The following is a 12,647-nucleotide window of genomic DNA, read 5'->3' as shown; positions in this document are numbered from 1 at the left end:
CCAGCAACTCGGGAGGCCGAGGCAAGAGGACTCTAAGTTCAAGGCCAACCTCAGCAACTTATGAAAACCCCGTCTCAAAAAAAAAAAAAAAAAAAAAAAAAGAACTGGTGATCTGGCTCAGCAGTGAAACACCCCTTGGTTCAATCCTCTGTACAAAAAAAAAAAAAAACACTGGTGAGGGTCCAGGACCTGCATGGCCTTTGCAAGCTTCCTAACCTCCTCGTGATTTGTTCTCTTGCCGTCTCTGCACATCCCAAGAGTGGTCAGCCACCAAACCCTAAAGCTGCAGGAAAAGCCTATGCGTAGTAAAGAAAGGGGTTTCTTGTCACAATGTGCCCTAATGCCACATGCCTGGAGAGGAAAGCCCCAGGGAGTGGCACAGAGATGGCAGGTCCACCACAAGGATAAATGAAGCTATCAGGACCCACTGGACACACCAGGCAGTGACATTGCCATCAGCTGCTGCTTGTTTTCTCATCTTTGACCTATTATCCTGATTTATTCACCCCCCAAAATGAACAATGTCAACAAAGTCAGCCATGACTTCCTGTTTGCTACAGTGAAAGACTTCATTCTCCTGCTCAGCCTCTGGTCAGTTCTTTTCTCATGAAACTGTTTGCTTCCTCCTTCATTCATTCATAGCCAGCTCTTTCTACCTTCCTCTTACATGTTGGCATTACTTAAGGTTCCATACTTGGCTCTCCTTCCTTCTCCTTTGACATTTTTCTAGGAAATTCTTCACTCCCACAGCCTCAGTGATCACATATATAAGCAATGGCTCCCAAATGTCCATTTCTATCACCAGTTTCAGACTCACTCCAATTCATCTTCCTCACTGCAATCAGATTGACATTTCTAAACCCCAGATTTAATCCTATTCCCCACCATTTAAATATTCCCATGGATTCCTATTACCTAAATAAAGGCAGTCGTCAGCATGATCCAGAAACTCTCCATATAAAACCCTTGCTACCTTCCCAGAAACATGCCTCGTTTTATCTCAACTCTGCATCCACTTCAATTTAGAACTCATCCTTCCCTGAATGCCCTAGAGTAACCCACCCGACCAAGGACCTTTGTTCACATCACAGCCCCAACCCATTCATAGGCCTGTGCACCTGATTTCTTAGAACCAACAGATGCATCAAATTTACCCTATGATGCTTTTATGACCTGTTTTTTCCTATATCAACAGGCAGATAATCCCCTTTTCTTTGTATGACCTCTGACCACTAAATCTATGCATACGTCTATCTCAGTCCTATAAAACTATATATAAAATGAAGAAAGTCTATTTTCTTCATATGACTTCTCTAGAATGAGTCATAAGAACAAGGACAACATCCCATTCATCTTCATACCCCCAGGGCCAAGTGCAAAACCTGGCACCCGATAAATGCTTACTGAATAGAGAAATTAATATGACAGCTCTCAGCTCATATGCTAAATACTCAAGTGCAAAGGGAATTCAGAGTAAAATTGTTTTCAAGTTTGGAAAGGGTTAATACAAAAGGTTTACTATCTGGAGTCAGGATTTGACTACGAATGCAGTACTGGGCAGCTGTGGTTGTGGCTCAGTGGTAGAGCACTTGACTAGCCTGCGTGAGGCTCTGGGTTCAATCTGGCACCACATAAAAATAAAAAATAAAATAAAGGCATTGTGTCCATCTACAATTTTAAAAATATTTTTAAAAGAATAGAGTACAGATTGGCAAAGAGAAAATTATTAAGATGGTGACTGTTTTAATCAAATCAGGACACTTTAGGGGGAAAAAGCAAATAGATATTATGCCAAGTCGATAGATCTAAAACAGATCTTTAAAATGGGATGTAGTCACCTTACAAATTACGATCCCAAAATTGATTTAAGAATGACATGAAACAATTTTTTCCTGGGTGCCCCTCATGTTAATTTTTTAAATTTCCAAAACACTGTGCTATAACAACCAACAATAAAAAATTTAAAAAAAATAAAATAAATAAAAAGTCCAAAAAAAAAAAAAAAAAAACACTGTGCTGCTATTTTGCATTCAGAAATGGATGAACATTACTGGTTGCCCAAACAACTCCCTTTTCCAGTCCTCAATGTTGAGGGTGCAAGTTCTTTCATGTGTCTGACCTCTTCCCCACGTGACCTAGAAGAAATTCCTGGTTCTCAGCTAATCACAGGCACCCGTTTCCTTTGTGGGAGCCCGACTACAACATGGGTGGAGTATGACCCAGTTTGCGCCATGAGCTACCAAAAAGGCTGCTGGGGGACTTCTTGGGAGATTTGCCTTCTTCTTACAAAGAGGCACAGGGGACTTGCATTTATGGCCAGATAGCAGAGTACCCATCCAGATAACCATCCCTGAGAACATTTAAATGTTGGATAAAATATTTAAAAGCATACTTTTAAATATATAACCAGCTATTTGGAAAATGAATAAAGTCCTTGGAGGGCAGAAACATAAAAACAACCCAAGCAGAAAGATGGGTGAGCAGAGCTGCTTGTCTTTGCCATGGTTGCATCTGTCAGACCCTGAGGCCCTTGACTTTACATCAGCCACATGTGAGGATTGGCGGCAACACTTGGAGCCCACATTACAGAGGAGCTTAGGATGAGATTCCACAAAAATCTAGATTTCCAAAGGCCAAAATTCCCATGACCCACATAGCCCCAAAAACCCAAGCCAGAACTTTAAAGTAGCACCAAGGTGCTAACACCTCCAGGGAGCTGGCAGAAATAAACCTCCTCTGGATGCACATATTCCAAATCCAGATGCTAAAGAATTCCAAAGACAAAAATGGCAAAGAACATGAATTCACAATCAGAACCCCTAGAACATGGGTGAACATTGATAGTGAGATGGAGAGTGAGACTAAGATATTTTAAATCATCTATAGCTCTAGAACACAAAATGCTTAACATGTTTGAAAACACAGCTCTCCTTATCTGTGAGTTTCACATTTATGTTTTTGATCAACCATAAATCAAATATTCAAAAAAATTGTTTCTGTACTGAACATGAACAGATTTTTTGTCATTATTTCCTAGATAATACAATATAAATGCCATGTATATAGTTTTAGGAATTATAAGTAATCTAGACACGAGTTAAAGGACACATGAGGACATGTGTTGGCTATGTGCCATTTTATAGAAGGAACCCAAGTATCTGCAGATTTTGAACTTCAAGGGGGAGTCCTGGAGCCAACCCCTCCATGGATACCAAGGACTGTTTATGCATACACATATATCAATATGTATGTATACACACAGGAAACTGAAAAAGACCTTGCAAATATGAAGTACCAAAGGTACCAAAGAAAATTCAAATAATTGACAATTAAACACAAAGATATATCCAAAATTCAAAAATTAATCTCAAATATCAAAGCAGTAATGATCACAAATTTTGAACACTACTTCAAATAGTTTGAATGCAGTATATACTCACTTAGTATACATTATAACAGCAAAAAGAACTGAAATTATTTCTTATAAAATGTTACTCAGCATTATGACTCAAAATATAACCACTAAGTGTAATTATGAGACTATTTTATGTATAGCATGAATAGAACAAATAAGTCAACAGTTATGTAATCAGGAACAAAAATTCTCATTGATTTAAAGTAAAAAGGCACAAACAAAAATCTAAGGTGCTAAGAAACAGTAAGTAAACTTGAATTTAAAATATCAGTACAGGAGGAGATAGCGACGCAGGGATACAGCGCTGCAGTTTCTGCCAGCAGTGCAAGCACCGTACTCAGGGCTAAATTCTGGGTTCGAGACGGGGGAAGGAAGCGGTCCATCTCAGTTCTCCACACCGGTCAGACCACAGAGGAGGCCAGCAGCCACCATGTTGGAAAGCTGACGTCACCATACCTGTTTTCGACTGACCGCAGCTCATTCAGCCATAGATCAGGTAATTTCAGGCTGCAATTCGCCTGCGGCTTGCAGACAGATTGCTAGGGTTCAGCGCCTGGGTGCTTCTTAGAACCTGATCTTATCGGAGCGAAAACCGAGCGCGGGGCGGCCGAGTTCCGGCTCCCGGAACCGTCCCGGAACCGCCCTGGCCCAGGGCTGCGGAGCCTGCGGAGGCTGCTTCTTGGACCCTGCTCCTATCAGAGCATACACCAAGCACTAAGCGGCCGAATTCCGGCTCCCGGAACTGAGCCCGCGGGGACTGCTTCTTGGAGCTTACACTTATAGGAGCTTACACCGAGCACGGAGCGGCCAAGTTCCAGCTCCCGGAACTTCCCTGGACCGGGGCTAGGAGCCCGCGGAAACTGCGTCTCGGTCCGGGTCCTGCTGAGGGCCGGTCAGGACTCACCCGTTGCTTGGGTTGCCCAGCAAGGGGAACGAAATGCTGCCATTCGCATAGGATACCAACATGGCAGAGATCTGATGTCAGCAGAAAGCGGTGGAGGAGAGATCTTCATCAATACCAGCGGTGACATAAGCAGTTGGTCTCCTGGTAAGGGGGGTGAGGCTCAGTCACCCGAGTCTCCTCAATTTGTCCTCGAGCCAGAGGGAAGGAGCCGGGCCGCCGCCAGCCCCCGGAGCAGGCCCAGCGGCTCGCCAGCGTGGTGACCGCGTGACCCCAATTGGAGAGGGGGCGGAGCGGAGCCGCCACCCACACCCGCCAGGTGGGCAGACCCAGGACCCAGTAGTACATGGGCGTGGTAGGAGGGGCAGGGCAGAGCCGCCCTTCGCGCTTGCAAGGTAAACAGACCTGTGACAGCCTGGCGGGTCAGGCCCAGTGGCCTGCCAGTGTGGTACACACGTCACCCCAACTCGAGTAGGGACAGAGCAGATCCTTCTCCCACGCCCGGATCAGGCCCTGCCGGTGTGGTGGTCACGTGACCCCAATTGGAGTGGGGGCGGAGCGGAACCGCCACCCGTGCCCGCAGGGTGAGCAGACAAGTGATCAACCTGCAGATCAGGCCCAGGGGTCCGCAGGCGTGGTAGGAGGGGCAGGGCAGATCCGCCGCCCGCGCCTTCAAGGTAGGCAGACCTACAACAGACCGGCGGATCAGGCCCAGGAGCCTGCCGGCGTGGTACAAACACCACCCTAATTGGAGTAGTGACAGAGCAGAGTCGCCTCCCTTGCCAGGAACAGGCCCAGCGTCCTGCAGGCGGGGTAGTCACGACACCCCAATTGGAGTAGGGGCAGAGCAGAGCCTCCACCCGTGCCCGAAAGGTGGGCAGATCTGCGACCGACCAGCGGGACAGGCCCAGTGGCCTGCTGGTAAGACAGACACGTCACCCCATTTGGAGTAGGGGCAGAGTAGAGCTGCCGCCCGCGCCTGCAGGGTACGCAAACCTGCAACCGACCGGCAGATCAGGCCCGGTGGCCTGCCGGCGTGGTACACTCGTCACCCCAATTGGAGTAGGGGCAGAACAGAGCCGCCACCAGCTCCCAGAACAGGCCCAGTGACCTGCTGGCGTGGTAGCCACGACACCCCAATTGGAATAAGGAGAGAGCAGAGCCGCCACCCGCACCTGCAGGAAAGATACGCAAGCAGTATGAAAAGACAAGGAAAGAAAGGACCACAAGCAATGCAGGTCAACGCAACTTTAGAAGAGGTAACAGCTGCAGCAGATGGAATGTCAGATAAAGAATTCAGGATATACATGCTTCAGATGATCTGGAGTATCAAGGAAGACATTAAACAGCAAAATCAGACAATGAAAGATCACTTTGACAACAAATTACGCAAACAAATCCAGGAAGCAAAGGATCAACTATACAGGGAGATAGAGGTTATAAAAAACAAGCAATCAGAAATCCTAGAAATGCAGGAAGCAATAAACCAACTTAAAAACTCAATGGAGAATACTACCAGCAGAGTAGAACACTTAGAAGATAGAACATCAGACAATGAAGACAAAGTATTTCAACAGGAAAAGAACATAGACAGCTCAGCAAGACTGTTAAGAAACCATGAGCAGAACATCCAAGAAATATGGGATAACATTAAGAGACCAAACTTAAGAGTCATTGGGATACAGGAAGGTACAGAGCTCCAAACCAAAGGAATGAGCAGTCTATTCAATGAAATAATACCAGAAAACTTCCCAGACTTGAAGAATGAGACAGAATCCCAAATCCTAGAAGCCTACAGGACGCCAAATGTGCAAAATCATAAGAGATCCACACCTAGACACATTATAATGAAGATGCCCAACATACAGAATAAGGAGAGAATTTTAAAAGCTACAAGAGAAAGGAAGCAGATTACATTTAGGGGTAAGCCAATCAGGATAACAGCTGATCTTTCAACACAGACTCTGAAAGCTAGAAGATCCTGGAATAACATATTTCAAACACTGAAAGAAAATGGGTTCCAACCAAGAATTGTGTATCCAGCGAAATTAAGCTTCAGGATGGAGAATGAAATTAAAACCTTCCACAATAAACAAAAGTTTAAAGAATTCGCAGCTAGAAAACCATCTCTTCAAAACATCCTCGCCAAAGCATTACAGGAAGAGGAAATGGAAAATAACAATGAAAACCAACAGTGGGAGGTAGGACAGTAAAGGGGGGGGGGAATAATCAAAGAGGAAAACAAACAATGTTTAGTAACAGAAATAAACAAATATGGCTGGAAGAACAACCCATATCTCAATAATAACCCTAAATGTTAATGGCTTAAACTCACCAATTAAGAGACACAGGCTAGTAGAATGGATCACAAAACAAGACCCAACAATATGCTGCCTACAGGAGACGCATTTGATAGGAAAAGACATACATAGGCTGAAGGTGAAAGGTTGGGAAAAATCATATCACTCATATGGACTTCGGAAACAAGCAGGAGTGTCCATACTCATATCAAATAAAATAGATTTCAAGCCAAAGTTAATCAAAAGGGATAAAGAGGGACACTACATACTGCTTAAGGGAACCATACACCAACAAGACATAACAATCATAAATATTTATGCCCCAAACAATGGTGCAGCTATGTTCGTCAAACAAACTCTTCTCAAGTTCAAGAGTCTAATAGACCACCACACCATAATCATGGGAGACTTCAACACACCTCTCTCGCCACTGGACAGATCTTCCAAACAAAAGTTGAATAAGGAAACTATAGAACTCAATAACACTATTAATAACCTAGACCTAATTGACATATATAGAGTATACCACCCAACATCAAGCAGTTACACTTTTTTCTCAGCAGCACATGGATCCTTCTCAAAAATAGATCATATATTATGTCACAGGGCAACTCTTAGACAATATAAAGGAGTAGAGATAATACCATGCATCTTATCTGATCATAATGGAATGAAACTGAAAATCAACGATAAAAGAAGGAAGGAAAAAGCATACATCAATTGGAGAATGAACAATAGGTTACTGAATGATCAATGGGTTATAGAAGACATCAAGGAGGAAATTAAAAAATTCTTAGAGATAAATGAAAACACAGACACAACATATTGGAATCTATGGGACACATTGAAAGCAGTTCTAAGAGGAAAATTCATTGCTTGGAGTTCATTCCTTAAAAAAAGAAAAAACCAACAAATAAATGATCTCATACTTCATCTCAAAATCCTTGAAAAAGAAGAGCAAAACAACAGCAAAAGAAGTAGAAGGCAAGAAATAATGAAAATCAGAGCTGAAATTAATGAAATCCAAACAAAAGAAACAATTGAAAAAATTGACAAAACTAAAAGTTGGTTCTTTGAAAAAATAAACAAAATCGACAGACCCTTAGCCATGCTAGCGAAGAGAAGAAGAGAGAGAACTCAAATTACTAGCATACGGGATGAAAAAGGCAATATCACAACAGACACTTCAGAAATACAGAAGATAATCAAAAACTATTTTGAATCCTTATACTCCAATAAATTAGAAGATAGTGAAGGCATAGATAAATTTCTTAAGTCATATGATCTGCCCAGATTGAGTCAGGAGAGTATAGAAAACCTAAACAGACCAGTATCAATCGAGGAAATAGAAGAAACCATAAAAAGACTACCAACTAAGAAAAGCCCAGGTCCGGATGGGTATACAGCAGAATTTTACAAAACCTTTAAAGAAGAACTAATACCAATACTTTTCAAGCTACTTCAGGAAATAGAAAAGGAGGCAGAACTTCCAAATTCATTCTATGAGGCCAACATCACCCTGATACCTAAACCAGACAAACACACTTCAAAGAAAGAAAACTACAGACCAATATCTCTAATGAACCTGGATGCAAAAATCCTCAATAAAATTCTGGCGAATCGGATACAAAAACATATCAAAAAAATTGTACACCATGATCAAGTAGGATTCATCCCTGGGATGCAAGGCTGGTTCAATATACGGAAATCAATAAATGTTATTCACCACATCAATAGACTTAAAAATAAGAACCATATGATCATCTCGATAGATGCGGAAAAAGCATTCGACAAAGTACAGCATCCCTTTATGTTCAAAACTCTAGGAAAACTAGGGATAACAGGAACATACCTCAATATTGTAAAAGCAATCTATGCTAAGCCTCAGGCTAGCATTATTCTGAATGGAGAAAAACTGAAGGCATTCCCTCTAAAATCTGGAACAAGACAGGGATGCCCTCTCTCTCCACTTCTCTTCAACATAGTTCTCGAAACACTGGCCAGAGCAATTAGACAGATGAAAGAAATTAAAGGCATAAAAATAGGAAAAGAAGAAATTAAATTATCACTATTTGCAGATGATATGATTCTATATCTAGCAGACCCAAAAGGCTCTACAAAGAAACTATTAGAGCTAATAAATGAATTCAGCAAAGTGGCAGGATTTAAAATCAACATGCATAAATCAAAGGCATTCCTGTATATCAGCAACAAATCCTCTGAAATGGAAATGAGGACAACCACTCCATTCAAAATATCTTCAAAAAAAATAAAATACTTGGGAATCAACCTAACAAAAGAGGTGAAAGACTTATACAATGAAAACTACAGAACCCTAAAGAGAGAAATAGAAGATCTTAGAAGATGGAAAAATATACCCTGTTCATGGATAGGCAGAACTAACATCAAAATGGCGATATTACCAAAAGTTCTCTATAGGTTTAATGCAATGCCAATCAAAATCCCAACGGCATTTCTTGTAGAAATAGAGAAAGCAATCATGAAATTCATATGGAAAAATAAAAGACCCAGAATAGCAAAAACAATGCTAAGCAAGAAGTGTGAATCAGGCGGTATAGCGATACCAGACTTCAAACTATACTACAGAGCAATAGTCACAAAAACAGCATGGTACTGGTACCAAAACAGGCGGGTGGACCAATGGTACAGAATAGAGGACACAGAAACCAATCCACAAAACTACAACTATCTTATATTTGATAAAGGGGCTAAAAGCATGCAATGGAGGAAGGATAGCATCTTCAACAAATGGTGCTGGGAAAACTGGAAGTCCATATGCAACAAAATGAAACTGAATCCCTTTCTCTCGCCATGCACAAAAGTGAATTCAAAATGGATCAAGGAGCTTGATATCAAATCAGAGACGCGCCGTCTGATAGAAGAAAAAGTTGGCTACGATCTACAGTCGGTGGGGTCGGGCTCCAAATTCCTCAATAGGACACCCATAGCACAAAAGTTAATAACTAGAATCAACAAATGGGACTTACTCAAACTAAAAAGTTTTTTCTCAGCAAAAGAAACAATAAGAGAGGTAAATAGGGAGCCTACATCCTGGGAACAAATCTTTACTCCTCACACTTCAGATAGAGCCCTAATATCCAGAGTATACAAAGAACTCAAAAAATTAGACAATAAGAGAACAAACAACCCAATCAACAAATGGGCCAAGGACCTGAACAGACACTTCTCAGAGGAGGACATACAGTCAATCAACAAGTACATGAAAAAATGCTCACCATCTCTAGCTGTCAGAGAAATGCAAATCAAAACCACCCTAAGATACCATCTCACTCCAGTAAGATTGGCAGCCATTAGGAAGTCAAACAACAACAAGTGCTGGCGAGGATGTGGGGAAAAGGGTACACTTGTACATTGCTGGTGGGACTGCAGATTGGTGCAGCCAATTTGGAAAGCAGTATGGAGATTTCTTGGAAAGCTGGGAATGGAGCCATCATTTGACCCAGCTATTCCCCTTCTCGGTCTATTCCCTAAAGACCTAAAAAGAGCATGCTACAGGGACACTGCTACATCGATGTTCATAGCAGCACAGTTCACAATAGCAAGACTGTGGAACCAACCTAGATGCCCTTCAATAGACGAATGGATAAAAAAAATGTGGCATTTATACACAATGGAGTATTACTCTGCATTAAAAAATGACAAAATCATAGAATTTACAGGGAAATGGATGGCATTAGAGCAGATTATGCTAAGTGAAGCTAGCCAATCCCTAAAAACACAAATGCCAAATGTCTTCTTTGATATAAGGAAAGTAACTAAGAACAGAGTAGGGACGAAGAACAGGAGAAGAAGATTAACATTTAACAGGGATGAGAGGTGGGAGGGAAAGGGAGAGAGAAGGTAAATTGCACGGTAATGGAAGGAGACCCTCAGGGTTATACAGTGGAGGGGGTAGAGAGAGAGGAGGGGAGGGGAGGGGAGAGGTGGGGAGGGGGGAGGGTGGATGATGGGAAAGGCAGCGGAGCACAACAGACACTAGTATGGCAATTTGCAAATCAATGGATGTGTAACTGATGTGAATCTGCAATCTGTGTATGGGGTGAAGGTGGGAGTTCATAACCCACTAGAATCAAAGTGTGGAATATGATATGTCAAGAAATTTGTAATGTTTTGAACAACCCACAATAAAAAATTTAAAAAAAAAAAAAGACTCCAACAGAAATTCCTTTAATTTGGATGCTCTACAACTGATTTAGTCTAGGCTATTTAACCCTATTCCATTTGTCTCATCATATCATTAAAACCTGACAGTATCAACCCCACCTACAAAAGATCTAGAAGGAACTCAAATGCTCCAAAGAAATGATAGAGAAATGCTAATCACTCCAATTTGATCAGTATGCCTTCAATGTATGTACCGACATCACATCATGTCCCATAAATCTGTAGTTATTACACACTAAAAAAAATTAAAAGAACCTTCTTCTGTCAAGGAAAATGCTGCAAGAAGCTGCACAAAGCTAGTTTAAAAAAAAAAAAAATCTACTGGGAAAGAAGAGACTCATTTAAACTGTTTGGCATTTTTCAATCCTAACAGTTTTTCTCCTTAAAACATTCTGATTAAGCATGTGTGAAACCAAGGACAATCAAGATTTATAAATCTATAAGTCACCGAACAGATAAAACAGGCTTCTACTCTTGCCCTTGGCAGGGAGCAGCTTAATCTGCCTGGAAGATCACACACCCCCAGCTGTCGTTAAAAGCTAGAGGTCAGACCACAGGCAGAACTCGGCCACTGCTGGAGTTCTCCAAAGGAGCAAAACAAGGCAAGGAGGAGAGGTAGTCCTGAACAGGGCAACACACTGTTGTTTGGGCCAGAGGAATAAAGGACAGGTTTCTTCACAAATTCTATACCGGAGGCTATGTCCTACTGAGGAAATAAGGCTTTCACCCCACCTTGCAGGCAGATGGAGAGAAGAGGGGTAGAGAAGAAAGAAGCCAAGGGAACACACACAAGTGCACAAACACACCCCTCACTTACCCTGTGCACCAGACACTATGAGTACATTCTTAAAGTGCATTATTTTATGAAATCCTCAAAACTCTGCAAAGATAAGTCTCACTTTAGACACTAGGATGCTAACACTCAATAAGACACCAAAGCCCATTATTGGCTGGTGGACTGGGGTTCAAACCTAGGTCTGTCTGATGTTAAAGCTCACACTCCTTCCTTCGTATCACACAAAAAGGAAAACGATGACTGTAGAATAACTCAGTCTTGGAGTGCTTTCTCTTAGAATGGACTCCAAGGCTGCCCCCAGCAACTCCTGCTCTCTAATGCCAAATGCAATGCAGCCACATATCAAGATGCACATCCTTCTAAGCTGGGTAGGATTCTGCGACAAGGAGGGGGTCACTACATTCTTCACTCCCAGGCCACACCTCCAGACACAAACTTCTCACATGTATAATCTTAGCCACAAGAGGGAAAGGTTTAAAATAAAAGGTTTGTGCAAAGCCACAGCACCCTGAACCTCTCCCACCCTGCACCCACTTAATTCGGAAGCCAACCACTGGTGCTTGTCCTAGCGACAGTGATTTCCACAATTACCTAAGGTCCAGGAAGAGACGGTCTCCAGAAGGGGGATGCTGCTGTAGATGGCATGCATGTACATGAGGCGAGCCATCAGCTCAGCCAGCCCCCACCAGCAGAGAAGGCGGCCCAGGCCCCGGGCAAGGACGCAGAGGCTGTCCCTCAGGGAGCAGAGTTCTTGCTGCTGCATCTAAAATGGAAACAAAGGAGAAGGTGGTATTAGATGGTGCCTTGATTTCCAAAACCTTCAGATAGTCCCTTCAATGATGTTTTTAATAAACTGCTCAAAAATTATTGCCATTTCTGCTAACAGAAGGTTGGGTTGCCTTGGAAACCATTTTATTGGGTGAAAAACGTCATATCTGAGCTGGAAGACTGTCCCAGAAAAGGAATAGGGTGGGACCAACCAACAAGCTACCTGGCTGGGAGGCAGCGCTTAATGTATTTTGCCCCTGA

General features: G+C 42.5%; 1 protein-coding gene across 3 annotated transcripts in view; it reads right to left on the bottom strand.

Annotated features, from left to right (window-relative positions):
- The window catches only part of Hhat (hedgehog acyltransferase), a 344,926-nt gene that overhangs the window by 250,347 nt on the left and 81,932 nt on the right, over positions 1–12,647 (bottom strand). For all 3 annotated transcript variants that reach the window (XM_058581959.1, XM_058581958.1, XM_046452232.1), the window contains exon 7: positions 12,210–12,381. In XM_058581959.1, coding sequence (XP_058437942.1) covers positions 12,210–12,381 — 172 coding nt within the window. The remainder of the gene's footprint in view (positions 1–12,209; positions 12,382–12,647) is intronic.

This window comes from Marmota monax, unplaced genomic scaffold (assembly GCF_021218885.2).
Source record: "Marmota monax isolate L192 unplaced genomic scaffold, Marmota_monax_Labrador192_F-V1.1 WCK01_AAM20220418_F8-fsc00105, whole genome shotgun sequence".
NCBI lineage: Eukaryota > Metazoa > Chordata > Mammalia > Rodentia > Sciuridae > Marmota > Marmota monax.
Note: the sequence above shows the minus strand (reverse complement) of the source record. Positions and strands in the feature narration are given on the sequence as shown.